This window comes from Bactrocera latifrons, unplaced genomic scaffold, assembly GCF_001853355.1.
Source record: "Bactrocera latifrons isolate USDA-ARS-PBARC rearing strain unplaced genomic scaffold, ASM185335v1 scaffold_107, whole genome shotgun sequence".
NCBI lineage: Eukaryota > Metazoa > Arthropoda > Insecta > Diptera > Tephritidae > Bactrocera > Bactrocera latifrons.
This window is the reverse complement of record NW_017534486.1, coordinates 673,555-701,184: the sequence shown is the minus strand read 5'-3', so window position 1 is coordinate 701,184 and position 27,630 is coordinate 673,555. Positions and strand designations below refer to the sequence as shown.

Below are 27,630 nucleotides of genomic sequence, written 5' to 3'. Positions count from 1 at the left end.
GCAATACGGTGTTTGCGGCACGATATATGGTTTAAAATTTGGCGAAAAACTCACAAAGAATCAATGCAGATGGGACGGTGCATTAACGTGGTTCAAAAACAAAGAATTGTCGGCCCTTAATTCTGACCTATTTTTACGAAAAGCTTCTCGCAAACGACGCATAACACTCAAATAGTATTACTTGTTGACAGTCTGGCTCGTCGGTAGGAATTCCGAGTGCATTACATCTCGATAATCGAAGAAAACTATAAACATAACCTTAATTTCTGGACAGCTTTGATGAGTTTTTTTCAGCTTTTGATCACATTTACAAAGATATTCGGCCGACTGATAGTCTGTTACCGGATCGTAAGCATAGATTCAAGACTCATCGCCAGTAATAATACGTTTCATGACATCATGTGTTTTCACTTTTCTTAGACTCAAATGATCCAATTTTCGGCCCAAAACAGTCGTTTGATTACGTTCTCAGCTGCATCTTTTTTGAAGAAATATGAGCCGATGATTCCACCCACAAACCACATCAAACCGTTGTTTTTCTGCATGAAAAGGCAGCTCTTGAATCTCTTCAGGTTGCTTTTCGTCTCAAATGCGACTATTTGGCTTGTATATAAGTATACACATTAAGCCAGAAATGGACCTCAACGCAGAACAAATTTTTAGTCCACAACGTCGGATTCTTTTGGAAATTTTGAAGAGTCCATGCAGCGAAGCGATGTCGCTTCGGAGGTTCGAGCGATTTCAGTTCTTGCACAAGCTGTATTTTGTACGCTTTCAATTTAAGATCTCGTCGTAAAATGCGCCAAGTCGTACCATACGTCAGTCCGAGTTGCGGCAAACGACGCCGAATCGACTTCCGATGGTCTTCGTGCACAATCTCAGCTACGGCTGCTATATTTTCTTCACTGCATGCTCTAATGTGTGAGATCAACCTTTATCTAAAAATTTCATATAATAAAAAAAAAAAATGTTCCACAAATTTCCTTATGAAGCTTCGAATTCACGCAGGGTACTTTGTGTTTGTTGTGGTGTTGCGCTAATGACCTACCCCCTGCATATGCTCACACAGCAGCGCAGCAGACACTCTAACAGCAGCTCCGTCGTGTGTCACCGTTTACCACCTTATGCGCGCTCCCCTTCAACTCCCAGCACCGATCAACTGCCGTCCGCTACTATACTTTCTAGCATTTTTCCTAGCGACGGGCGGTAATTTGTCACATTCTTTGCAATCGCTGCCAGAATACGCCACATATCTAAATTCACTCCAATCTGCACACATACACACACACAAACGCATTTCACGCACTCATTTCCACCGACCAATGCAATTTTTCACAATTTGCCACCTGTGAAATGTACATACATCAATGTACTCCAACGTGCGGTTGTAGTAGTGTGTATTACCCATAGGCACGCACACATATGCACATATGGTGTTATCTCTATTGAATTAATGCTTTATTGTGACATTATTTAATATGTCAAAGAGCGAACTCATACGAATCGGATTAGTTAAATTCCATTAAGAATGAAAATGGAAACGAAAATGAGTGAGCGGCGCACTGTTGAGCGGCTGAAGACATCAATGAAGCGAAAATATTTGATTAAAAATCACAAAAATACGCATCGATTGTTGTAACGCCTGCTGATATGCATCGCTAATACTTTATGAATGTATGTGTGTGTAAGTGTGCATGTGTGTCTAGCAATATTGCGGCTAATATACTCGCATTACCCTGGCAAGCAAATCGCAGAGCGTGTGAAGCTAAATGGAAGTTTTATGAGGTTACACACACATATGTACATATACACTTACACATAGCATTTGTAGACTGACGTGCATGTAGTCACCTATTCCCTATACACTTTTATCATTCTTCAGATGCTTTTACATATCCGCTTAGCGTATTGTATTGATGCGAGATGTGGCGTTCCCCAGCGTATTGAAATGCTCTTTTAAAATTCGCAAAAACGTGCAGACTACAGAGACAAACATAAGTATATAGTATAAGTAAATATTTATACATATACATATTTACATATAGTACATATGTATATACCAAAAGATAATAGCTTTGCTATTAAAAAATCATTTGATATGTATATTTCTAAAATTTTCGTACAAGCTAGGCATCGGCAGAGCTTCTGTCTACATTAAGATATTTTCTTCTGCTTCTTCCTTTTGCTAGAAAATACCGAATTAATTTGGAACTATTTTTTTCATTCAGCTTTGCTAAAGCACGTGGACTTTCGTCTTTCCTCCTACTATAAATACAGAGCTAAACAATATACTGGTGATTTCATTGCATTGTTCTCTCTTTTCACGGTTCCATCTTTCTCTTTCCCGCCTAGTATCTTTACACAAATTTTCCTGATGAAATAACACACCTTTTATATTTTTCATACTCTCGCAAAATGATGCTACAAAGTATAATAGTTTCGAAACCAGACACCAAATATCTGGACATCACTGCATTTGGTTGATATTTTTTTTTTTTACCGAATTTGTTAATCAATCTATGAGGTCTATTGTGGAAATTCGGGGTGAATATTTTTTGATGACAGTATGCTCTTGCACCAAAAATGGGCAAAATCTGGTCAACACTTCCCTTAGCTTTCATATATCTAATATAAATATTTTCGAAGAAGTCTAATGTTAATAATCAATGCCATACTTCCTACTTTTAGTTCAAATATACAGTAAAACTCGCTTAAACAGCCAGCTAAGGTACCGAACTCGTTTAAATAACTACAATTTCTTATCTTTGTACTCACATTGAACAACTTAAGCGCTAAAAGAGCCGCCAACCCGCCTAGTTTTCTACAAAAAAAAAAAAAAAAAAAAAAAATAGAGTTTTCCGTGAGGCATTCAAGCGGGTTTGACTGTATACGAAAAAATTTTCGACCACCTTTTAACATTAAACAGAAATTTTTTGTATTGTGCAGTACATTTTTAACTTATACGGATCGAACCGCAACAGCCTACACAGCTAAAAGCTTCTTCCAAACGAAGTCTTATCAAATTTTCCCAGTATTGAATGAGGAGTCTAAAAAAAAAGTGTTCAGAAAAATATGGAGAAAGCATTTCCGAACACAGCAGCCAACATAAATAAATTATAACATTTCGGTGCCATGTGATTTATCTGCGAAAGAAACAATAAAAATAGAACTCCTTGACAATCGTCAATTACCTCAGCATAAGAAGAGAAAATAAAAAAATTCTTCATATTCAAATCTAAAAAAAAGTGTAAGGCGATAAGATAATAGTTATTAAGCTACTTCGCATTACATAAATACACTTTTTGCCAAATATAAGCCGAAAGTCAGAGACTTAGAGAAATGCAACCAAATGCAAATTGAAAATGTGGAATTACTTGCATATATATTGGCCAACGTCTCGGCTACACAGGTTCAGAAATGTGAGTCGAAACCAATTTTTTTTTTAATTATTAAAAGAAGATTCTTACTAAAACGAGTGTAACTGAAAATTATGTCCGAAACCAACAACAAGCTCCGACGACAAACCCTTTCCGTTGGTCGTGCGCATGCTGAACTGTGAGATACCCCCTTGCGATGTTATTAATCGCAGTGTAATGATATTTGAAATCGATTTTTCGTGAGTAAGTAGAGCAATTTATATTTAATTCCCTAAAACTTAAAATTCTAAGCAACACCATTTGCCTACAGTGAAATATGTGACGAAATTGACCACTTTGGGCATAACAGTACCGCCCGATGGTGTACGCGGTGTCTGTTCGAATCTCATGTACGAAGCCTACTGTCCACTTTACGCTACAGAAGATGTGACCTATCTCTTTATGTTCCCAATAGGCAATTATCCGGAAATCAGTATTAAATTGCAAATAGATGTCGTTGATCAGGATCAGGAGGTGGCCACATGTTTCGTTTGTAACATGAAAGTGAAGACGCGATCCACAAGGAATAGTACAATATATGAAATTGACTATTAGGTACTTGAATGTGACTAACGGTATAAATTTGAAAGGAAATACTACATATTTATGTAATATGGAAAATTCAACTGTGATAACTTGAAATTAGTGCATTTTGAAATAAATCATGCACTCAAAAGATGTGAAATGGAATAATTACAACTGAATACGTATTCAGTCTTCTTCTTCTTTATTGGCGTGGACACCACTTACGCGGTTATAGCTCAGTTTACAAAAGCGCGACTGATTCTTCCTTTTAACTGTTTGGTGACCATTGGATAAATAGTTCCTTCTTCACCTGGTCTTTCCAACGGAGTTGAGGTCTTCCTCTTCCTCTGCTTCCCCATGCGGGTACTGTGTCAAATATTTTGAGAGTTGGAGTGTTTCCTTCTATTCGGACAACATGATCATGCCAGCGTAGCCACTGTCTTCTAATTCGCTAAACTATGTCAATGTCGTCGCATATCTCGTACATCGTTCTATCGACTACGTTGTTCGCCCGTTCCAAATATAAATCTTCCGCAAAATCTTTCTCTCGAAAAGTATGTTCTACTGTAGAAAATAATAATTTATGTGGTTAGAACCATATAAAATCAAATAAGTTGGAATATACTTTCCCAAGGTTGGATTTCAATAGTTATTTAAAGGTGAGAGTTCCCTCAAGACTTGAATGGAAGGGTGGTTTGGTAGGGGAGGAGGATAAAATCTCAAGCCAATTTAAAGACACTGCCAAGTAAATCCACTTGTCCATAATTTGGTTAACTGGTAATGGGAACATTTTTGTCAATGAAAAAACCGACGAGGGAAAAACGAAGTTTTCAAAGTTAGAAGCCTTTTTTGGCGAAACCATGTCAGAGTTAATACTATGCTCACTATATGTATGATCAACCTCGCCCGAGACAAATTCCGCCTCTTCCTGCTTCTTATCGCGCTCTGTACTGTGCACTGTAGACTCAAGAAACACTTGCCCAACATGGACATAATCTCTTACGCAAGCTGCCGGTTTTGTGACATGGAACCGGAAGTTCCAGAACACCTGATTGTCTAGATTGCCCAACAATTTGTAGAAGCAGTATCAAGGCCCTTGGATCTACTTACGTAGACAGCTATCATATCACCTCCATCGCGACCAGCAAGCGCCTAGAATTGTTCAGAGTGCTGGACTTTTTTGACTATATGTGATATAGGAGTGAGCACAATAGACCATACCATACACGTAGCCCGTGAAAATTCAAAAATCGTCATACTCTTTGTACAAGCGTCATAGTTTTGATCATTTTAAATTGATTTCCGGAATATCGGATATCGATTCATTTGTGTCAGTGATGAGTTAAGTACAAATGGAAATTTCAGGAGTTTTTGTTGAGCTACATCTGTAATTGAGGAATGCTCTTCAGACTTTGGTTGGCTTTTAAAAATTTCAAAAAAAAAAAAAAAACTGTTCAGGTTTTATGGAGGCAAATTTTCAGTTAAACCAGTTAAGCCAAAGTTTTTCTTCGTTACGCAATCTAGGTAATTGTTTAATGTCTCTAAGGCCTGACTTATTCGAAATGTTAAAGAAATATTTTTTGAAAGGATAAATCTCAGTAATTTGGAAAATTTTCCTTCGATATCTGTAACCAAATTGTCAAAAGTCATCCAAATTGTGATACGTCCATTAGTGGGTCACGGAGGCCTAAGCAAAGATACAAATGAAATATTAAATAGACAGGAACTTTGCTTTAACATACTTTCTTTGAACTAGAGAGCACAATTAGGTATCTAAGGCAGCGCTCCTTGCAAGAAAACTTGCTTCTAAGAGTGAATTTAAATTTTATTATGTGATCACTTGTACTATTGATATGTTGTTTTTATATTTATTGATTTCAAAACTATAATGGAAGATAAACAATTATGAGAAAATATCATGAAATTATTGCACTTAAATTACTTTAAACGGCAATTATTATTACTACCGAAATCACTTAAGATTGTGGTTCTAAAATAATAGAAGTAAAAATATTGTGAATAAATTTGAAATATTCACAGCAAACTTACACACATTCATTACTATACTTCTGTATTCAAATAAGCTTGTGGTCTGCTTTTGTAATTCCTTCAAAGTTTTTACTCCCAAACAGTGACGGCGCCACCACCAATGACATTCATGCGCCAGGGTTGTGTCTCCAAGCACAACGCTGCATTCTGCCCTGCGCTGTTGCGAGCATTTCATAATTCCGAAACGCATGAATATTTAATATCACCTAAAAGCCTGCACTGGCATTATTTTTCCATGCGCACAAATTCCAAAGTGCACAGCAAACACATACATGCTTACCTATACTATATGCTTATGCAATACAAAAACATTTTTCGAGTGGTTGAAAAATTTTGTATTTTTTGCTAAGATTTACATAGAAAATGAACTCAGAAATATTAAATGCAAATTTGTCTCTCATTTATGTTGGTCTAAGAAATAACATACAAATATTAAGAGATTTATATATAGAAGTACGTAACAGTATATTTTTTACTTTTGGATTTATGATAAACATTGTTGAAATTTGTTGTTTTACTTTAAAAATTTGTGATACATAAATATTCCTTGACTTGGTTTAAGAATTTTCAATTTTTTTCTTGAGTCTAAACTCTCCATCTAGGCGAGAATAATCGCTCTTGTATTATTATATTGACCGGCTGTTACGTCGTACACAGACTAGCGGTTCTTAGTAACACTACTAACCCTCCATAATTTAATTTTAACAAAATTATTCGTTATACACGATATCAACGCTTTTTGCGAACCTTAAGAGCGACTTGATACTTCATATAGTCCCTTGAGCTTGAAAGCTTTTAGGTATCTAAGACGACTTCTAGAGAATGCTAGACAGAAGAAGTTATTCCAGAGTTCCTCTCATGCATATATTCCTGCGCTTTCTCCATGTGTCGTCGTTACTTATACCTCATTCGGCTCGCATATGATGCAACAAGTTGTGCCCTGTCAAAACTTGGTGAATAAACAGCATGGCTGTTAAAAATCACAGAAATGGCAAATTAAGGGCTGTGATCATACCCTTTGCGGATCCAAGCTTCAGCATATTTCTTTATTCTACCTATGCCGAAATTCGAAATCGAAACAATCAATAACGTGACCTTTATGGCAACAGATGGGAGAGCAAGGAAAGAATTCAGACTTCGCTACGAACTGAGTTTCATCAATTACTCTGGGAACTGTAAGATGCTTGATTACAGTCCCCGTAAAAAGCATAAACAAAAATATCTAGATGATAGTCCTACAGACTCCAGCCAGATATGAAAACGCTTTCCGACAGACGAAATAAAAAAAGAAAAAGAAATCCCTTTATTAAAGCGTGCGGCACTTGTAGATATCCAAATATATCTCTCTATTTCGCTACGATCTCTCTCTCTCTCATTATTTGAGAGGACTGTTAAACACTACATACATAATTGGTGGTATTTCAACTACCCTGAACATCGTTAATGTTCACCGCAGTGGAAAACATATATTTATTTTTAATATCTTTTTTTACTGGGGTAGACACCGCTTACGCGGTTATAGCCGCTCTTCGTTACATCGACTGTGGTATTCGCCGTTGCCAAAGCGCAAATTAACATAAATTTTCCGCAAAACCTTTCTCTCGAAAACTCGTAACGTCGATTGTCAACGGCTATTCCTCTCCGCCATATAATGAGGAACAGGAACATGTAGAATTTGATCTTTGTTTGTCGAGAGAGAACTTTTCTTTTCCATTGCCTACTCACTTCAAAATAGTTCTTGTTGGCAAGAGTGATTCAGCGATGGATTTCAGGTTTGATATTGTTGTTGCTGTTGATGCTGGTTCCAAGGACGACTTCAAAGTTGTGACTATCAACAGTGAGGTGTGATCCAGGTCGTGATTGCAGTGACTATTTGTTTGATGACAAGAGATAATCGGTTGAGAAATGTCCCAGTTACATACATATATTAGAGTTATTATATATCGCATGCGATTACGACCAATATCGCATGAGATGAAATAACGTGCAATACAAATTTTATTATCACACCGTTTACATAGACTTTAGCCAGTCCAGCACCTTAAATAGGACGAATTTAAGGCCAGCTGAAGAAAATCTCTACATTTCAAGGATGAAATTAATTTCTATGTGGACTTTCAGGAATTCTTTAAGATGATTCTTTTACTTTCCCACTTTTTCAATGAATGGTAGCAAACGAATATTTGGAAGTTCCCTTAGTAAGGTCTAAGTCGCTTATCGAGAGCAAAGTGCTTTCTGTTTTTGGAAGACAAAATGCTAATCTTGAGAAACATATTGATTTGGGGTATGATAATCTCTTGTCGCTTAAACGCCCTTACGAACAAGACATTTTTTTTTCATACCACTGAAGTGTGCAGAAGCCAAGTTGAAGAACGGATACGATACCGTAAGCATTAAAAAAAATATTCAAAATTTAGAAGAACAACATTACTTATATTATTTTATTTTATATTTTTAGCAAAAAAACCATAAAGAAACGAATAAATGGTGCGTGATATAAGTATTAAGGTGAATCCTAAAGTAAATATGAAATATAAGGCATTTTGCTGGTTCATATCTGATAGACGCCTAAAAATATGTTTTTAAGTAATGACTAGTTTGAACACCAGGGATGTGGATTAGAAAAATTAAAGCTTCTGTAGTTGAATATCAGCTATTTCCGCCAAAATCGGTTTAGGGCGAACATATCGTAAATCAACACAGTTTTTTATTTCTGATTCCGCCGCTTCACCTAAATGTTTAAAAGTATGAGCTCCATAATGTTTTTTCCTTGATATGGCAAAAACGGGGCACTCGAGGAGAAAGTGTTGAGATATTCTGGCATATCTTAGCATCCGGTAAGATATTCAATCTAACTGAATGACTCCTAACGGACTGTGTCCAGTTAGAACTCCTACAACCATTTAAAGGTGGAACTTGCTAAGAGCAAAGAGAATCTCTTTTATTTATTTATCCTGAGAAAAGAGATCCTTGTGACAACTGCTGGTAGTTGACCAACGCTTGCTGAGCTGATCTGAGGCCCAACGTTCTAGTAATGAATCCCAATAAAGTTATTGTGACTGAAATATCAGTCCTAGCAAGCTCATTAGCCTTGCAATACCGTTGTGGTTAGACACCCAAATCAGTTTAAACATAAAATTATTTGATGCTGAAGATAAGACGTCTAAACATTATTTTTGAAGTTTTGAACGCACAGTCAGGGAACTTATGACTATGCTACTAACGGAGTGGATAGTTACCACTCTGAAAGAACCCGCACTCCGAGGAAGTAGATGTACTACTTCTTTCATGGAAGTCACCTCCACTTGGAATACGCTGAAAAGATACGGATACTACTCAGAAAGCCTCTTACAGGATCTGATGAAAATTTCCCAAATGTGTACTCCAACACCAAGCCATGATCCATCCGTAAAAATATTCATTGCTCCTCTCCTCCACCAAGAACGTAGGTGAGCAGCAAAGAAGAGACAGTCAGATGGCCGACCTGGTAATCCATGTATTTTGGAATGTAATCAAAGCTTGCAAAGATTTCAAAATTCCCAGGTTCGCAGTCAACCCAGATTCTCTGAGTATGGAGGCAGCTTTCGCGACCATTCTTAGCGCCTTTTGACAATCGAAATTTCCGTAAAATATATATATCGAATATATGATTTCATAAATCCAAAGGACAGATAAGAGTCACTTATTTTGTCAATGGCTTCCCTACAGCAATATAAAGTAACTGATGCCTTCCTGGTTCTTTCCTCTAGGAAGATTGGTACTTAACTCTGCCAGCTGGCTGAAGACGCATTCCTCTCATTTATGATAGCTGCGCCTCCGATATTCATTGTGTATTAAACCAGTTCGGGATTTATTGAAAGCCTGTTTTCAGTAGCTCAGCTGCTTGCGATGCTAAGGTACTTCTGGGTTTGCTCATACACGGTTATCAGAAATTTTACCACAATCATGGGAGCTGCGTCGTCTGAGTACTCAATCATACTGCAGCCAACTTTCCTAAGCTTTTCCAGTAGATTATTGACAACCATAATCCAGAAAAGTAGCCGTATAACTCCTAGGGTACTCTAACTCACATTCCGTTGTGCCCGGGCACTACCCAGCCACGTTTGGTCTATCACAAATAAATCGGAAGATGAGATGCTTAAGAAACCGATTTAAAGCTATAATAACCGCTTCCGAAAAAACTTTGTTAAATGTCTTACCGATATCAAGGAAAGTTCTTACTGCAAACTCTTTATTCTCCTTATGATCCTCTCAATCATGAGTTAGGAGTCTACGAGATAGTGTCCGCTGATCTGTCTTTGTAACTGGGTCCTAATATTCCTAGATATATTACACCTTATGTAAAGGTCTTCATCAATCACTCTAATGTTTTCAAAAATAAGGAGGAGACATTGATGTTTCTAAAATCTTTGGGCGACACATGCGATCTCTTACCGGCCTTTGAGATGAACGCAATCCTGACATAGACATAATCAGAATTTCCATCTACAGATAAGGGAATTATTATTACTAAGCTTTATTATTTCCTGTTAAAGTAAATTGAGTGGTCTATGGGCAATAAATTTCAACGTTCACTTAAAAGAAAGTGTTAACTCTCCATAAAATAAGTCATATTTTTTATTTTATTACTACATTTAAAGAATATCAATATTCATTATTTACTACAATAGAATTACACACCAAATTCAATCCTCAATTGATTGCCTTGCGTACTTTAATATCGACGATAAAGCAAGCAACGGAGTCATTGTTTTCTTCCACCAAATTCAATTGTACTTTTGCAGTGATCTCTGGATAGCTGGCGTCAACGTAGAAGTTGAAGTTATAGACAACATCCTCGGTTTCATAGATGGGACACATGGCATCGTACAACAAATTACTGCACACATCGGCAACATCAGCGGGCAATGGATAGGGCACTGTCAGCCCCAAAGTGGTGGCATGCACCACACCAGTAATTGATTTGATATTATCGCGATCTAAAAACGGCAACAATTTTATTGTTAAATTCCTCATTACTTTTTATATCGAGCACTTTTTGCACTTACTGCCCAAGAATTGCACCTTCATCACCACTGTAGAGCCTTTGTTCACATCACATGGGGAATCTTCACAGTTCTCGATTTCAACGCTTAGCGGAAATGGCTCACCATTTTTGCCTGTAACATAAAAAAAATGAGAAATCGTTAATTTGGTGAACATTTTTGTAATAGAACATCATTTTTAATTGTGTTTTCTTAGAGTTGTGGCTAGTCTGATGCTTATATAGTTTTGAAAAATTTGACAGCCTTAAAAACATTTCGTCTAGAATCTTCTCACAACGTCCTCTTAACATTGTAAGACATAATTTTCGGAACGTGGAAATAGTGATCCTCAAATCTAACAACTCTAACCTGCATTTCTAATTTCTGTACACCGAGTCTGCTAATATTTGTCCCTCTGGTTGATTATCTCAGCAATGAAAATATTTGAGTTGTGCTGTTTTTACTTCTCACCACAGTTATCCGATTTGCATTGGTTATATTTATATATAGGGTCTACCGATAAGAACGACGTGATGTTAAAATGAAATTAAACACTCGCATTTAGTCAAAATGGTTTTTTTTTATGCAGATAATTTATTTTACTATTTATGGCCAACACGGCTCCGGTTTACGCCAATTTTGGATGATCGGGTGCAGCATTTTATCTACAGTGCACTGAATGTTGTCTTCCGGCTTCTCAATCGTTTCTGGTAAATTGGCGTAAACCTTTTATTTAACATACCTTTGGAGAAAATAATCTAGAGGGGTTAAATCGTGTGACCTTAGCAGTCATTTGACTGAGATTTTTCTCGAAATTAACGTGTTATGTGTTCGTGTTTAGACGTGAAATATGCGGCGGCGCACCGTCTTTTCGGAAATAAAGATAGTTCAAGTCGATTTCACTAAATTCCGAGAAAAAAATCGGCCAACATCGTGTTAATGGCATTTTCTGTCTCATTTCGACAGAAATATGGTCCGATGATGCCGCCATATCACAATCCGAACCAAAGGGTCAATTTTTGGCGACGCAATTGCGTTTCCTGAACCATATAAAGATTTGATTCAATCGTACAATGTCAATTTTGTTTGTTGACGAATCCATTAGAACAGAGTTGGGCTTCATTTGAGAAGGAACGAGCTCTTACGCTGGCCGCTGGACAAATTCTACGGAAGTAATGTAACAAACTTTACTGAACATACTGAAAAAACTTTACACACACACGTGATCCCTATTGGTAGACACTGTGCATGTAAATCCCTGAATTATTATTTTTTTCAATACTAAAACCATACGTGAGTGAAGGAAACGTCAAATGAGATAGTAATTTTATATAACTATCTTGTATATACGCGAACTTGCACTTCGATTTTTGAGATATCGATTTGAAATTTTGCAGACGTTCTTTCCTTGCCAAGAAGCTAACCACTTGGCGATACCACCGATATTGGATCACTAGAGCGTATAGCTACCATACAAATTGAATCAAGTGCTTGTATGAAAAACTATTTAATTTGCTGAGATATTTTCATGAAATTTAGAAAAACTTACGTCTAAACAATGTTTACAAATCGTTCGGCTTTATTACGAAAATTCACGTTTTGTAAAAAATGTGTTTCGAGCGCTTCGCTCAACATATGGTCAACATAATCGGCCTACTGAGCGTACTATTCCCAACACCATCACCCTTCTTGGAACCAGCATTCCTTACTGCCTCGACCTCCAAATGCGACATCACTTCACTTTATGGGCTGTTGAAATGTTCCAAGGGGTCAACAAGGGGTAACAACAAGACGGCGCCACACATCGCATCCATCAATGGATTTATTGAGAGAACACGTCAGTGTTAAAATAAAAACAAGTTTTAGGACGTCGATTGGCCACCAAGATCGTATGATATCACACCAATCACCGACTTTTTCCTGTAGGGATTTGTAAAGTTTAAAATCTATACGGACAAATCCGCTTTAATTCAGACCTTGTAGCAAAACCTCACGCGTTTCATTCGCCAGTTACCAATCGAAATGCTCGAACCAGTCATCGAAAATTGTATTCAACGGTTGAACCAGCAGTGTGTCAGCTGATCGTATAGAAGGACCACGGACGTAACTATTATAGTATTTGCAAAACCCCAAGAGAACCCAAGCGATATCAGTTTGTTTGCTGTCTACGCGACCACTATTAAATTAGTAAATAGATTAGCGATAACTGATTAATGATATTATGATGTTTTATGGTGTGTACATATATGATTATGTAATCGTAAATAACAGAAGTGGGTGCCGTGTAATTATTACAAATGCTTCAACAACAAGTGATTTTATATTTTTCTTCGATAACAAATAAAATATTTAGATTAGCAATAATTTGGGTTACGTTTACGTTTTAAGACTGTAATTTTTAAACTACAGTGGAAAATTGTTGAACGCATTTGATATAGATTGTGACAAAAAAGTACCCGGAAATTGTAATTAAATTCTCCTGCTAAATGATATTTCAAAAAAAAATTATTTTGCTAAGTTGGTGGAACTATCCTTAATTAATATGCCGCGATCTGTTAACCAGTTAATTTACAGCAAAAATATCGAACAAAGAATTTGTCTCAAATTTTGTATTTCCAATCAAATTACGGGTGCGGAATCGTTGAGAATGTTGACTTACGGTGATTCAATTTAAACAAAAATACAAGCCTACGAGTGGTTCAAGTCCTTCAAAGACGGTCGAGAGATCGTTGAAAAAATGCTTGAAGGAGCTGAAGGCCATCCCAAAAAGTGCTTACGAAAAGTGTTTTGAGGACTGGAAAAATCGTTAGCATACATTTTTTACATCTGGTGAGGATTAAATACTTTGGAGGCGCCAAAAAAAAATGTTGATGAATATTTCAATATTTTACGTTTTATTTACAATTTCCATTTAAGTATTTTTACGCTAAATTTGAGCTCTGCTCACTTCTCAAAAAAATCGAATTCACATTGAAAGGCGGCAACAAAGTTAACCAGTTCCACTAAATATAAAAGAAATGCACTTAGCCTTATTAAAATGAATAATCTGGTAACCAGTGTAACACCAGTTGATTGTTCGATTCGCCACTCTTCCCATTTTGTTGAATTGAAGACAGCTAAAACTACACACTTAAGCATAACTTGTTTCATATTTAAAATCTCTAAAATGTCCTTTCTCTTTTATATGCATTTTTTTTTTTAATAATTAAATAATTTATAATAAGGCACTGGTTTCCTTGCTAACACTTCACTTACACTGAGATACTTTTGTCGCCGCTGCAGTGGCGACCAAAAGCGCGAAACACATAACTGTCAAACGGTACATCCTCTCTAAATTCTTCAAAGAAACGTAAGGTAAATATTTCTTTTTCTTTTTTGTTTTGAAATCAAATCCAACGACGTAGTACCAACTCTACAGTAATACCAACTCTATATGACACAAGGTCCAGGTATTTACACTACTTAAATACTTCGAAATAACTTAGCTCGTTTCAAATAAAAGAATTAATCATAAATCCAATAAAAACTTATGGAAGTCTTTAAATTAGCGTCCACTTGGGCGCAAGTGTTGAGGCCTTAGCAAAAGGTTGCAGGTGTTTCAGCAGCACTTATCAGCGTTATCCATAATTTCAGCGGTAGCGGATGATAAGCTTGTTGCCTAAAAATCACTATTAGGGTTATGCAGTGACATTTTAAATAACACTAAATTTTAGAAAAATATTTGAACTTTAAGTTAGAAAGAAACTTGATTAAAATTATATTTTGTTTTTTATATAGGAAAAAGGGAAAAGTAAGAAGAGATATTTTCACAAAGTTCTCTATCATTTCCTGCAGTCCTTTCGATCTGTCAGCCCCATCTTGCTGGCTTGTGTCGCCGCTATTAAGTTCAAAATGAAATTTCGTTATTTCTTCACTATGACAAACTCTTTTAAAATCATTACAAATACTTTTTTAGCCATTTTGTATATATTTTATTATTAACTACTATTTAGATATTTTTTCCATGAATACAAGTCTATATATTTTCCATATTTCCAGTCCATTTTCAGCTTAAGATTTCTGCACTTTAATATCAGTAACGAAACAGGCCACGGATTGCTTGTCCTCATCAACCAAATCCAATTCTACTTTAACACTGACTTCTGGATAAGAGGGATCAACGTAGAAGTTGAAGTTGTATACGACATCCTCGGACTCATCGATGGGGCATGAGGCACCGTGCAACAAATTGCGACAGACATCGGCTACATCGTCGGGCAATGGGTATGGCACTGTCAGCCCCAATGCGGTGGCATGGACCACACCCTTGATGGATTTGATATTATCGCGTGCTGAAACATTCAGAAATATTTAATTATTGAAAATCTTTTCAGGTGATAATAATGGACACATTGCACGTACTGCCCACGAAGTTGACTTTCATGACCGCTGTATTGCCCTTGACCACATTGCAAGGCATGGCCGCACAACCCTCGATTTCAACGCTCAATGGGAAAGGTCTGCCATTTTTGCCTGAAATGCAGAATATTTTAATAAATGTGAATTTTTATAAGTTTAAGGCGAAATGTGTGTGTTGCCGAAAAGATCGTGCCTAAAAATATGTTTGCGATTTCTGCATTATCTTATTAGCATAACGGCGCAACTCGAGTCTCGTTTACTAACATTTGTGTGGCGATAAGGTCAATTAAAAGCAGCTATAGACATTAAGACTGAGTTCGAAGAATTATAGCTAAATTCATTTTTTTAAAAATAACTTTTTTTTGAAAAATATTTTTTTTTTAATTATAATAATTTTCTTTTAATTACATATTAATTTTTTGAAAAACAATTTTTTTTAACTTTTTATTTTTTTTTTTTAATTTTTTTTAAAAATTAGGTTTTTTAGATTGTAAAATTTTTGAAATCAATTTTTTCAATATACGAGTATCCTATGAAGCAAGAGCAGTAGTAACAATATCATTTCGAGGTCTAAAACCCACCACTCCGTTAATTACACTACTAAACAAATCTAAAGGTAAAATTTGCGACCGATGTTCCAAGAGGTCTTTAAGGTGTCCTGTTTACAAAGTTTAAAAATGTTTCAAAAGGCACCGCTTTTTTATCATTTTGGTAATTGGTCATGATTTGACTACAACACAAAGAATCCTACGTGTTGCGAAATGTTTACTATTATTATCGTTTTTAGCAACCAGAAATTAGCAAGAAACAGCCTCTAACATTTCAGGAAAGTGAAAACTAGTGTTATTTGAATTAAATTTCACTTACATTGTCTCACATTCGTGGCCGAAACTGAGGCTAAGAAAAGCGCCAAGCACACAACAGTTAAACGAAACATTTTTCCTTTAGATTAAAATTGATTTTAAATTTTTCTTTTAACATTAAGTGTTCTGTAGTAGTAACTCTTCAAGAGGTATCAACTGTGACTGACGTCTAACCGTCCAGATAACGGTCTTTAAATAGTGAAGGCGACTGTGTGCGGTTTCTGAATCAGCGTTTTAGTTACATGGCTGCAGGTGTTACTATCTTCGAGTAACCGAGCAGGTGTTCCGTTAGGCTTATCGGTCTAAACTAACGCAATAGCTCATTGAAGGTAATGAATAAGCACTGGGGCATTGCATTTAGTGGCTAGTGTTGTTTATTTATTATAAATTACTGATTTATGATTTATGATTGATTTTCCTCGGAAATAACCATTGTCTTCACAGTTGGGGGCCTATCTTAAGTTTTATTTATCACTTAAATATTATTTAAGCTAAATAAAACAGCGAATATTGCAGCAATGATAAAAGTAAGACATACATAAAGCTAAAGAGAAGAAATTGGAGAATATGGTATAGTATGCATATTTGAGATTTCTTTATGCCCTGAATAGACTAATTTAGTTTGCCACGAAGTTTGTAACCCTCAAAAGGAATCGCCGGAGACCCTAGAAAGATATACATGAATGATCACCATGGCTAGGTGAGTCCAAATAGCCATTTCCGTGTTTCCGTCTGTCAGTCTGTATATACGGGAGCTAGTCGCTAGGGTATCGCTCTGAAATTTTGCACACAATTTTTTATCTCCAAGAAGCTAATCATTTGTCGGAACAATCAATATCGGACCACAATATCATATAACTGTCATACAAACTGAACAATCGGAATCAAGTTCTCGTAAGGAATCTTTCATATTTGTGAAGGCCATTATTACTTCGGTGCAACCAAAGCCAACGTCAAGAAGGAAGTGTTGTAGTTTCCACCTCATCTTTTTTTCATACAAGATCTGCAGATAGAGTCTGGTAGAATTCCCAAACTCACTTATTAAAGTAGCGGTAGATCTACTCAGTAGATTCTACTGCTTCGGAGTGCAGCCTCCCTGAGCGAAAAGAGTATCCTCTCTGATAGCAGGGCGCTGTGGCCTGACCCCCATACTTATAACAAAGTGACTCGATGTCATTGAAAGTAATAGGGGTCACTAGCCGTGCGGTCAAAGTTAAGTTTCAAATTAAGGACTGCATAACGTAGCTTTAAATGGTGTCGAGTCACTTTATGATAAGATTAGCATGGAGGCTAGACCAGACCGGAATGTTAGGTATATAGATCGAGTGCTTGGTCAGCACTGAGCTACCATTAGTACTTGCACTGTCCTTTTGACCCAACAGGTCTAGTAAACTCTTCGCTATCGAAAAATCTACCCTAATTGTATGGGTTCTAACTGGTCATTGACCTATGGATATCCCCACGAAAAGTTTGACTTACCGGATGCGAATAAAAAAACCTGTTTGAAAGAAGACTTGGTAGAAAGTCACAATGCCCACATTCACAATGTATCTTATACGATCTGGTTACAGAGTTTTATATTACGGCTTCAGAGAAGGCATTCGTGTGCGCTACCCATCTTGAGGATCAGCCATTGAACTTAACTAAACTTGAGTTGTATACAATAATACTTTATAGCATTTGCAATAACTTTTAGCCACTTCGATACGTCTTTCTAAAAAATTTTAAATTGCTTATTGAACTGCCCTTTCTGGCTACAAAAACGCATACTAGACATTCGCAAGACTGTGGACACGGACCTTGGAAGAAAACACTTCAGCTTTGAAAGTTTCCGATGCAGTACCCGCCGATGTGAGCAGAGGAAGAAGAAGACCTCCACTTCATTATAACGACCAAGTTTAGAAGGACCTGGCTACACTTGGTACCTCGCATTGGCGCCAAATAGAATGTCTAGCGCGCTGTTGCTAACTCGCCTATAACCACGTAAGCGGTGTCTACCCAGTAAATGAGAAGAAGATCGAATCGTAAATCAGATTATATAATAAATAAACAGTTAACAATGGAATATTATTACCTATTCAATTTAAATCGCTGGCCAAAATCTTATCACTTGTTTTCCAGTAATTTGCAATTAATTTACAACAATGGATTTGAGAGAACACCTGCAGGTTTAATCGAAGATTCTTTCAACAGAAAGCCAACACTAACTAAAACGCTGATTCAGAAACCACACTCGGTCGACTTCACTATTTAAAGATCATTATTTAGACGGTTAGACATCAGTCGCAGTTGATACCTCTTGAAGAGTTACTACTACAGAACACTGTGTTAAAATTAATATATTTCTAACTTCAAGTTAAATTTTAATTAAAAGGAAATATGTTTCGTTTAACTGTTGTGTGCTTGGCGCTTTTCTTAGCTTCGGTTTCAGCCACGAATGTGAAACAATGTAAGTGAAATTTAAGTCTTAATCCTACATTTATTTAAGGCATCATTATATCTTCCAGTATTCAAATATTACTAAAATTTTCTACATTTCAGGCACAAATGGTAGACCTTTCCCTTTGAGCGTTGACATCGAGGGATGTGCCACCATGCCCTGCAATGTGGTCAAGGGCAGTACCGTGGTCATGAAAGCCAACTTCGTGGGCAGTAAGTGCAATATGGCAAATATTATTGCCTGAAAAGATCATCAAAAATTGTATTTTTGTATTACTGAATATTTTAGCACGCGATAATATCAAATCCATCAAGGGTGTGGTCCATGCCACCGCTTTGGGGCTGACAGTGCCCTACCCATTGCCCGACGATGTTGCCGATGTCTGCCGCAATTTGTTACATGGTGCCTCATGCCCCATCGATGAGTCCGAGGATGTCGTTTACAACTTCAACTTCTACGTTGATTCCTCTTACCCAGAAGTCAGTGTTAAAGTCGAATTGGATTTGGTTGATGAAGGCAACCAATCCGTGGCCTGTTTCGTTACCGATATTAAGGTGCAGAAATCTTAAGCTGAAATTGAACTAGAGATGAAAAACTTGTTAAAACGCTTAAATTTTGCTTTAATAAACCATTGATATTTTGCAAATAAAAATAAAAAAAACACTGAAATATTTGTTTAAAGGAGTTGTGTGGATTTTAAAATAAATATTAGAAAATGCTAATTTTAAAATTTATAGTACTATCAGTTTTGCTTATCTTACCCTAATAAATAACCTTCAAAATACTCTATAAAGTAATAATGCAAATTTATTATGTAATTTTGAATATACATACATACTTACATGAAGCAACTTAAAATTAGAACGATTTTGTACCGAAGTTCAAAAATATGCTGCAAAAGATTGAATCTTACTTTTTAAAAAAATGTTTAGAACTCTGGCAACGCTTAGCTCTTAAGTTCGAATTAATTTGAAGCGCGATTTTCTATTTCAAGAAATTTTGTAAATAATCAGGAAATTGATGACAAACAATTCATAAGGGAAATAAAAATTGTAGGATCGCTTTACCTCGCCCTTAATTAAATCAAATTGAGCAGGGCGATGGCAGAACCCGGAGAATGGGATAATTTTCTTTTACGCTATCCCGGTATCATTGTAAGCGGTTCCAAAGCCAGAGGGACTGTCAAACTAAACGTATGTAGCGTTGCAAATTAATAATGAATTTAAATGTATAAAGTTGCAATTTTCTAGGGCAAGTGGTATCGTCTAAAAGTGGTGTGTCCGCATTTCCCTAAACTAGAGGAAGCGCGTCTGGAATTATTACTGCCACAGCAAGTTAAATTTACAAAAATTAAAAAGGAAGATTTAAAAGCGGGTTGGACCTTGTATGATTTAATGGAGCATTTGCCACAGCTACAACATAAGTACAGTGATACAGCCAACCTAAGCGCCAAAAGCTTAGAAATAACAGATTCCAACATTTATAGTGAAATAGCCGCGCTCTATGCACCACAAGATTATCAATTGGAGCTAAATGATGCTTGCAGTTTACTGCGTTTTTCCAAATTCGCGGGATACGAAAGACATTATTTACAAGTAGCACTCCCAACACTACAAATAACTGCGCATAGTCTACCCGACTGTGTACCGTGGGAAGAGCAATTGCAGAAATATGAGAACCTAACCGCCATGGTGCAACAGTTCCGCAACTATCTGCAACATTTACGGGCGTTTTATGGAAATTTCGCTGATATTGATGAGCTGTGCTATGTTGTGCAGCCAAAACCGCCAGTTTCGACCAAACATAATTGGCGTTTATTTGTGTTACGTGAGCGTGTCTTTATCAAATTAGTGCTTTCCGATCCCTTTGCACCGATTGGTTCGATGTCAGTGCAGATAATAGGACCAACGCAGGCTGTCGAAGAGTTGAGGCGTACGTTAAGTGACGGCCTAAGCGAATGGGATGTTGAGCTGGATATACATAAGAACTTGTTGCGTATTTTCGACATCTGCTATTTCCCAATGCCGCCTGGTAGCGGCTGGATGGAAGTGGATGGTGAAGTTAATAGCACAGAGCAAAAATTTTGCAATATTTGTTACTCGTATCAACTAGAGGAAGGTGAAATACCAATTGTATCATGCGACAACCCACAATGTACGCTGGTATATCATGCGGCCTGCTTGAAGGAGTGGTTTAACACGCTCACTGACGGGATGGATTTTCTGAGTGTCTCTTTTGGCACTTGCCCCTTTTGTAAAACTGTAAGTTTTAATTCGATTTACTATATTCAAATGCGAAATGTTCTAACACCCCATTATTTTTTCCCTTCCCAGAAACTTTCAACATCTTTCTCTGAGTTATTGGCAAATTAACTTTTTAATAATTTTCGAGTAATCTATTAGTTTAGATACAGTAAGTTAATATGTATTCAATTCATGACTAATTACCATCAGAGTTTACACATGAATTCAACAAATATTTCGTAAAGACTATACTAACGAGTAAGCGTAAACAAATTATTGTTTTTCTTTTAATAATTATGGTTTTTTATTCATGACTAATAAGTTGTTGCACTTTATTAATGCAAATTGTTAGAAACTTTTCAAATAGCTCCAGTTTTATCTTTGAAAATAAATTAAATGAGTTTTAAAACAAATAAAAACGAATCGCAGTGGCGTTAAAAATTAACGCAATCATTCGCCATCAAATACTTAGCGCAGTTTTTGTTAGCAAAAATGGTCATTGCGCTATAATTTTATTACACAAGTCACACACATTACAATCTCGCAATGTAGTATTTTAATATGCAAATATAAGTCCAGATCCACACATTTTTGGATGTTTCTTAAAATTTTAATTCAAAGTGAAATTAAATTTCCATTAACTCTCGTTCTAGAAAGCATTACATTTGAAGTTACTAATTCCTTTTCTCGCTACTCGCTGCAAGATCTCGGCGATCAAATTGGCCGATGAGTGTAATTTTTAATTTTATACGAACATTAGCACCGCTTAAATATATATATATAGAAAATTGTATATAATTCTGGGTGAAACGTTTTACTTGTCACTAAACACATAAGGTCATACCAAATCTATAACATTAAGTTCATTTTCATGCGGCTGCTGTGGGCGATTAACGCGCCTCATGCCGCAACAATGGCAATTGCAATTTAAACGCTTCACCGCTCGCCAAATTCATTGCATCTCTCGGCGCATCAATCTCACCAAGCTTTGAAAGAAAGCTGCACGTGTATTGGTGTTTTCGGGTGTTGGTAAGCTAATGCGTACACTAGAGCTTGATATGCCAAAGAATGATTTCGGAACTAAATTCGGTTCGAGCGCCTTGAATTTCCAGCCAATATGACGAGAGCAAATTTTGCAGAGTATAATGTGCCACTCATAACTGTAAATTAAAGTTTTTGCAGAAATTAGTACTTAAAAAATAAATAATATACATTTCAGTTGATTTACCCAGGGAACCAACTGAATTCTGAGGATGGCTGACCACTATATGTAATTGCATCCGGTAAGAGTTGATAGACGGTGTTCGTTTCATGTATATAACCAGCTGCAATAATGTTTAAATATTAAAAAATTTTAAATCATATATTTAAATCCATTTCTCCATTCATACCCGAATTGCAGTATTGTGTTTGCACGCCATGCTTTGACATTGCGAAGAGTTGTTGACAATTTGCAATGCGATTACCACAATAACGGCAGGTAAACACCGAATCCTATATTAGAGTAAAACAAGAATATAAATTGAAGTAAATTTAAAAAAATGACAAGTCAGTGTAACCTACATCTGTAAATATGTCCGATATGAGTTTCATGCGTATATTAACCGAGTCGGTCAAAAATGTAGTCTTCATTAGACTATCGGACAAATGCAGATTACGCACCAACCAAAATGATAACTGTGTTGGGTCAGTGGGCATTGTGTCGATCTTGTGCTGTGCCAATTGTGAACGCGCCTTTTCCACAATGGTCGTAATGCTGTAGTAGTCATAAATATGTGTTGGCCACGCGGTTGTGGCTGCTTGATAACGTTTGTAGGTTTCGCGCATGGAGTTTATATCACGAAATCGATTTAATGAACCCATATCAATGCATTGTAGTGGTTCGCGTAGGTAAATTTCGGGAAGTATTCTAACTTTGCCGTACACCTTGAATTGTGGGTGAGCGGCTATAAATGATAGGGGACTGCAAATAAAATTTAAGTTCATGAAATAGAACAACAATAGTAAGAATTATATAATATTATATTTCATTACCCAGTTACTTGACTTCCTTTAGTGACAAACCGTTGTAAAGCGCGTGATTTGATTAGTGTGTTGCCACGTTCATCTGCGCCCTTTTCATAAATTTGGCAAGTGACGCCATAAAAATTATCATCTATGTCTTCGCTATTGCAGAGTGTGGGGAAGCAAACGCCAAAAAGTAACCCGTTTTGTGCGCTCATGTCAGACTCGATTATCGAACCAGAGATCATAAAGGGCAGCACTTCGCCGGGGAATAATATATGTTGATGCATGAAAAGCATTAAATTGTATTGTTGACCCACTTCCAAATAATGCACACCCGACACGCGATCCATATTCTCGCCTAAATATGAGTGTTCAGCTGGTAGGCTTGTGTCAAAGCTTACAGGATTTTCAGGTTCGGGCTCTTCGATTTCCACTTCGTTGTCCGTGTCAATGCGTCGTCGTTCTCTATTGTGTTCCATTGTAAAGAAAGCGCTACGTAGCCGTTGCATAAAATTTTCCCCACCGCGTCTATTTTGTACCAGCATTTCACTAAAGGCAGCGCGCATTTGATCATCTGCAAGGAAAAAAAATTTTGAAAATCTCACATACTATTTCAATGAAAATGTTAATAACCATCGAAAACAGCATCTGGTGAAGTTGAAGCATCATCCGAAATGTCCTCCAGCATTAAGTTATCCTCACCGTCATAATCAGCTATTGGCTGATCATCATCGTCCACGCCTTGCTCGCCCATTTCGTCGTCTTCTAAAAGTGGTTCGATTAGCGGTGAGGGATCAAAACGTATTTCCTCGTTACTTTCATCTTCGTTCTCATTATTATTTTGCACAATCTCGTCTGACGATATATCATCTACGTCAACTTCTTGATGTGCCTCAACGTTTGCAAGGCTTTGCTGCTGATCAGCTTCGCTGTCCATATTGGTAGCTACTGAAGCAGCGATTATGTTATTGTCTATTATTTGCACATCTTGTAAGTTAATTTCTTCCTGGTTGGAATGGGTCGCGTCCTCATTTAGAGCAATAGATGTTGTATTAGCATCAGATCTCTGCAAGTGAAACTCCGTGTCTGGTTGTGTATTAGAAATAATGTTTGGTATATGTTCGTTTGTTGATATTATTACGGACGGCTGTTCAGTAACTGCATTTACTGTTTCTCTTGCATCTGTTTCAACACTACTATCTGCAAGCGATTTTGGCGTAGCTTCTAAGGAAGCCCCATCATTGCGGCCTTCACTTGGAGGCGTAGCTCCAACATTTTCATTAATATTTATCGCAATGGGTTCAGTAGTTTGGTCGCCCACCGCACCTAACGTGTTTGAAGTGCCTAAATAAAATAACAACGCAGTGCAAGTTAATAGCAGATTTAAATGCTTTGTTTTTCTGACTTTGTCAATTTATGCTAGTCTATTACCTGTAGCTCCTTGTTGATCCATTTACTTTTGATTCCGCAAAATTATCAAATACGAATTATTTTTGTTTAACAATTTTTTGCATTAGTGATTCCATAAAAATTCTTCACTGTTTTCATTTTTGCATTTCTTCTTCTTCCTGTGGTGCTGTTATACACACCACAGGTAAATATATGCATGAGCATATATTAAAATGTTCTTATTTTGAAAAATATAAAAATGGTCTTAATTTGACTCTAATTTCTGTTTGCTGCAAGTCTGTAAATCATTTTAGTATATTTTTGGAAGGAATTTTATGAATTATAACGTTTTATTGAGACACGAAATTGTTTTGGTCACTGTATGACGATTTCAACACATTAAGTGATGCCCATAATGCCAGTTTCGATTTTATTGAACAAATTTTTATATTTTTTTAAGCTTTTTAAAAACAACTCATTTCTACAAATGTTTTAAATGTAATCGTATTTCTTGATATAATTACAAGCAACACTATTTTAACTTCAGCTTTTTAGAACTTACTCTATCTGAACCCATTTGTCTTAAATCAGCTGTTTATTGTTTATGATAACAGAACTGTAGAAAATTTGCAATGAGAAACTGAATCGGTATAAATAAAATCTGGATAACTCTACAATTTTGGTGCTTATAAAAATATGACTCGTTTTAAGTGGCGCTATAGTAGTGAATTAAAAAAATTATTGTAAGTAATTAATTTATAAAAATCAAGTACATAAAAAACTTCTATTTGCGCTTTTAGCACTAGATATCGCGCTCGTTGGAGCTATGCAAAGATTTGGTTCCGCCGACTCATCACCGAATTCGATTCAGATACATGTTTGGAACCAATGTTCTGGTTCGTCGATAACTACACACATTTGTTAGGACCAGTGAGTGTCCGTTGACCTATCATTTGAAATATATTCATTTGTTTATTTAGTTTTTCATATTCGCTGTATCGGGATTGACAATTGCTGTAGTGGTGATTGCCTATTGGATTGGTTTACCGTTTTGGTGGGAAAAAAGTCCCAAAGCTACTGTGTTTTTACTTATTGTTGGCAATTGGCTACTGCTTAATGTCATTTTCCACTATGTAATGGGTGTAATTACACCACCCGGTGAGCCGCCACAAATTGTAAGTAAACATCTTTAAATATTCAAGGATCTCTTTTAGCTTTTGGTATTGCAGAGTGATGAATCCTTCGAGGTGCGCAAGATTTGTAAAAAATGTCATCTGCCGAAAGCACCGCGTACACACCATTGCTCCATTTGCAACATATGCGTATTAAAAATGGACCATCACTGCCGTAAGTGTTTCATAGCTTTTACAGGCACTAACTGAGTTTCTTTCACAAAATAAAATAAATGTTTGATGTCCTGTTAGAATTAGTTGTAGACTTGTGCTTAGTGTTTAGCTCCCTATTTTGTTCAACCGTACATATTTCTTTCAGCATGGCTGAATAATTGCGTAGGCTTCTTCAATCATCGCTACTTCTTCCTTTATATGGCCTATACCACTCTCGGTTGCCTCTTCCTAATAATTTTTGGCTTTGAACTGGGCTATAAACACATATGGCTAGATCATGGTGATAGTTGGATAGAATCGGAACCATTAGAAGGCCAACCAGTTAAATTCAATTTAAGTGGACACATCATACCAGTGGTAAAACATTACTTTTATGTTTTTGTTTTTTTAATTTTTATTTTTAATTTTACGCATCGTTAAATCTTCCACGAATTGCAGACTCATGCGCACGAGTACGATGATGACCTACTGTTGCCTGCCAAGCATGCACTGCCCACACCGCCTACCTCAGACGATGGCACATACACAATGGGGAGGCGTCGTGCTATAATATTTATGGCCACTACGAATGTAACTGCTGTACTGGCGCTGGGTGCACTCACCATATGGCATGCCAAATTGATAACACGCGGTGAAACTAGCATTGAGGCGCTAATAAATCAAGAGGAAACCGAACGTTTGCTTAAAGAAAATAAAATTTACGTTAATCCATATAATTTTGGTGCGCGTAAAAATTGGAAATTATTTTTGGGTTTGGTGCGTGGCCGGTAAGTAATGTGTGCTTTTGCGCAAAAGCTTTAAAAATATTAAATTGCATGGTAATTTTAACTTACTTTGTAGAACGTTTTGGCGTAGCGTTTTACTGCCGTCATGGCATAAGCCTGAAGGTAACGGTTTAACTTTTCATACGGTGCATGATGAGCGCGTGTATTTATCAACCGACGAATGGCCATAACAACATGTGAATGCTGGCGAAAATAACGAGGCACAATGCCATGCCATTGTAGTTACCAAATAAAAAGTGTTGACTTTATTTATTTTAAAATGAGGTGCAGTTGTTAGCATTCCTCTAATTTGTTTTGTGTTTTTTATATTTCAAATGTATAGTGCAAGCTTATATTAGGCTTGTCACTAAGCTGTATTATCAGTATTTAAAAGACATTATAGTTCATTGAAAATGTTGTATTAAATTAATTATAATATTAAGTCTATAATATAATGTCATATTGTAATACAACTTGAAACACTTTGTATTTATTTTAGCTCACGCTCTCTGACTTTACGTATACAATGTTTTAACACATATTTACTACTTTAAATGCAATCAATAAAGCAAATTTTTATCTAAAGGTTGGAAATTTCTCGTCTGACCGCATCCAGTGCAGTGTAGTTAAGGATCGGCCGCTCGGTCCAACGCAACGAGTAACGTCCTATCGCAATTGGATTCTGATTAAGGTCATTAACTATTTGAACGTTTATGACGCTAAGTGTTGCGGTGGTACTGTGCACTTTTCGAAAGCCATGCTGGTGATTTGCTATGCTCAGATGGTGTGTGAAGATATGGAGTAGCAAGGCTATAATTGTCTTCCCTACTGGGAGAGGAGAGCTATTGGGCGATAGAACACCTCTTTGTTGTCAGGTTTCCCAGCATTTCCATAATAGGATGACTCTTCCGATTCTCTACACATCGAGTATATGAAGAGTGGTCATCGACAGGTTGTGGTCTTTCGTGAGTTGGCTTACTCCAATCGAGCCTATATGCTTTAGCATTAGTGTGATAATTACATCAGGGATCGATCAAAATCTGTATGTAGGTCTTTTTATATAGTTTTATGCTTTAAAAATGCTATTATGAATTATCTTAAAGTTTTTTCTTTTTTTTTATCAGTTTTTAAATTTTTTTTATTTATAATCATATTGTTATCTCAAT

At 36.5% G+C, this 27,630-nt stretch overlaps 7 protein-coding genes across 8 annotated transcripts; 4 read left to right on the top strand and 3 right to left on the bottom strand.

Annotated features, from left to right (window-relative positions):
* Nucleotides 1-3,349: 3,349 nt before the first annotated feature.
* LOC108970387 lies at nucleotides 3,350-3,971 on the top strand. The gene is given in 3 exon segments (XM_018935729.1): nucleotides 3,350-3,423; nucleotides 3,512-3,624; nucleotides 3,688-3,971. Coding segments are annotated over 3 exon segments (471 nt in total).
* A 6,612-nt stretch (nucleotides 3,972-10,583) lies between these two features.
* On the bottom strand, nucleotides 10,584-14,569 carry LOC108970591. The gene is made up of 3 exons (XM_018936070.1): nucleotides 14,270-14,569; nucleotides 11,039-11,149; nucleotides 10,584-10,969 (listed from the first exon to the last, which is right to left on the bottom strand). Exons 1-3 carry the CDS (start codon nucleotides 14,337-14,339, stop codon nucleotides 10,683-10,685), a joined length of 468 nt encoding a protein of 155 aa, XP_018791615.1. The 5' UTR covers nucleotides 14,340-14,569; the 3' UTR covers nucleotides 10,584-10,682.
* Nucleotides 14,570-14,974: 405 nt separating this feature from the next.
* LOC108970554 (epididymal secretory protein E1-like) lies at nucleotides 14,975-16,460 on the bottom strand. Its single transcript, XM_018936009.1, has 3 exons — nucleotides 16,280-16,460; nucleotides 15,416-15,526; nucleotides 14,975-15,345 (listed from the first exon to the last, which is right to left on the bottom strand). Exons 1-3 carry the CDS (start codon nucleotides 16,347-16,349, stop codon nucleotides 15,065-15,067), a joined length of 462 nt encoding a protein of 153 aa, XP_018791554.1. The 5' UTR covers nucleotides 16,350-16,460; the 3' UTR covers nucleotides 14,975-15,064.
* Nucleotides 16,461-18,545: 2,085 nt separating this feature from the next.
* LOC108970841 (epididymal secretory protein E1-like) lies at nucleotides 18,546-19,399 on the top strand. Its single transcript, XM_018936501.1, has 3 exons — nucleotides 18,546-18,724; nucleotides 18,817-18,927; nucleotides 19,004-19,399. Exons 1-3 carry the CDS (start codon nucleotides 18,655-18,657, stop codon nucleotides 19,282-19,284), a joined length of 462 nt encoding a protein of 153 aa, XP_018792046.1. The 5' UTR covers nucleotides 18,546-18,654; the 3' UTR covers nucleotides 19,285-19,399.
* A 186-nt stretch (nucleotides 19,400-19,585) lies between these two features.
* Nucleotides 19,586-21,429, top strand: LOC108970831 (E3 ubiquitin-protein ligase FANCL). Of its 2 annotated transcripts, XM_018936489.1 has the most exons (4): nucleotides 19,586-19,908; nucleotides 19,966-20,138; nucleotides 20,202-20,976; nucleotides 21,049-21,429. In XM_018936489.1, the coding sequence occupies exons 1-4, from the start codon at nucleotides 19,816-19,818 to the stop codon at nucleotides 21,085-21,087; spliced, it is 1,080 nt and encodes a 359-aa protein (XP_018792034.1). In that variant the 5' UTR covers nucleotides 19,586-19,815; the 3' UTR covers nucleotides 21,088-21,429. The 2 variants fall into 2 exon arrangements, with proteins under 2 accessions (XP_018792034.1, XP_018792025.1); XM_018936480.1 differs by having other exon boundaries at nucleotides 19,588-19,908; nucleotides 19,966-20,976.
* LOC108970824 (protein cereblon homolog) lies at nucleotides 21,069-24,633 on the bottom strand. The gene is made up of 7 exons (XM_018936466.1): nucleotides 24,397-24,633; nucleotides 23,599-24,309; nucleotides 22,993-23,539; nucleotides 22,522-22,921; nucleotides 22,350-22,452; nucleotides 22,187-22,283; nucleotides 21,069-22,118 (listed from the first exon to the last, which is right to left on the bottom strand). The coding sequence occupies exons 1-7, from the start codon at nucleotides 24,416-24,418 to the stop codon at nucleotides 21,911-21,913; spliced, it is 2,088 nt and encodes a 695-aa protein (XP_018792011.1). The 5' UTR covers nucleotides 24,419-24,633; the 3' UTR covers nucleotides 21,069-21,910.
* A 332-nt stretch (nucleotides 24,634-24,965) lies between these two features.
* On the top strand, nucleotides 24,966-26,977 carry LOC108970815 (probable palmitoyltransferase ZDHHC16). The gene is made up of 7 exons (XM_018936454.1): nucleotides 24,966-25,097; nucleotides 25,155-25,284; nucleotides 25,335-25,529; nucleotides 25,584-25,701; nucleotides 25,846-26,057; nucleotides 26,139-26,467; nucleotides 26,541-26,977. Exons 1-7 carry the CDS (start codon nucleotides 25,051-25,053, stop codon nucleotides 26,653-26,655), a joined length of 1,146 nt encoding a protein of 381 aa, XP_018791999.1. The 5' UTR covers nucleotides 24,966-25,050; the 3' UTR covers nucleotides 26,656-26,977.
* The last annotated feature ends 653 nt before the right edge of the window (nucleotides 26,978-27,630 follow it).

Coding starts and splice junctions, on each gene's coding strand:
- LOC108970824 (XM_018936466.1), bottom strand. CDS start 24,418: ATGGATCAACAAGGAGCTACAG. Junction 22,922..22,992: donor AAAGGAAGTCAAGTAACTGG/GTAATGAAATAT, acceptor TTTTATTTGCAG/TCCCCTATCATTTATAGCCG. Junction 22,119..22,186: donor GAATTCAGTTGGTTCCCTGG/GTAAATCAACTG, acceptor TTTAATTTACAG/TTATGAGTGGCACATTATAC.
- LOC108970841 (XM_018936501.1), top strand. CDS start 18,655: ATGTTTCGTTTAACTGTTGTGTGCTTGGCGCTTTTCTTAGCTTCGGTT. Junction 18,725..18,816: donor AGCCACGAATGTGAAACAAT/GTAAGTGAAATT, acceptor TCTACATTTCAG/GCACAAATGGTAGACCTTTC. Junction 18,928..19,003: donor GAAAGCCAACTTCGTGGGCA/GTAAGTGCAATA, acceptor TGAATATTTTAG/CACGCGATAATATCAAATCC.
- LOC108970815 (XM_018936454.1), top strand. CDS start 25,051: ATGACTCGTTTTAAGTGGCGCTATAGTAGTGAATTAAAAAAATTATT. Junction 25,098..25,154: donor AGTGAATTAAAAAAATTATT/GTAAGTAATTAA, acceptor TTGCGCTTTTAG/CACTAGATATCGCGCTCGTT. Junction 26,058..26,138: donor GTGGACACATCATACCAGTG/GTAAAACATTAC, acceptor CACGAATTGCAG/ACTCATGCGCACGAGTACGA.
- LOC108970591 (XM_018936070.1), bottom strand. CDS start 14,339: ATGTACCGTTTGACAGTTATGTGTTTCGCGCTTTTGGTCGCCACTGCA. Junction 11,150..14,269: donor GGCGACAAAAGTATCTCAGT/GTAAGTGAAGTG, acceptor TTTATGTTACAG/GCAAAAATGGTGAGCCATTT. Junction 10,970..11,038: donor GAAGGTGCAATTCTTGGGCA/GTAAGTGCAAAA, acceptor TGCCGTTTTTAG/ATCGCGATAATATCAAATCA.
- LOC108970554 (XM_018936009.1), bottom strand. CDS start 16,349: ATGTTTCGTTTAACTGTTGTGTGCTTGGCGCTTTTCTTAGCCTCAGTT. Junction 15,527..16,279: donor GGCCACGAATGTGAGACAAT/GTAAGTGAAATT, acceptor TCTGCATTTCAG/GCAAAAATGGCAGACCTTTC. Junction 15,346..15,415: donor GAAAGTCAACTTCGTGGGCA/GTACGTGCAATG, acceptor TGAATGTTTCAG/CACGCGATAATATCAAATCC.
- LOC108970831 (XM_018936480.1), top strand. CDS start 19,816: ATGGCAGAACCCGGAGAATGGGATAATTTTCTTTTACGCTATCCCGGT. Junction 19,909..19,965: donor GAGGGACTGTCAAACTAAAC/GTATGTAGCGTT, acceptor GCAATTTTCTAG/GGCAAGTGGTATCGTCTAAA. Junction 20,977..21,048: donor CTTGCCCCTTTTGTAAAACT/GTAAGTTTTAAT, acceptor TTCCCTTCCCAG/AAACTTTCAACATCTTTCTC.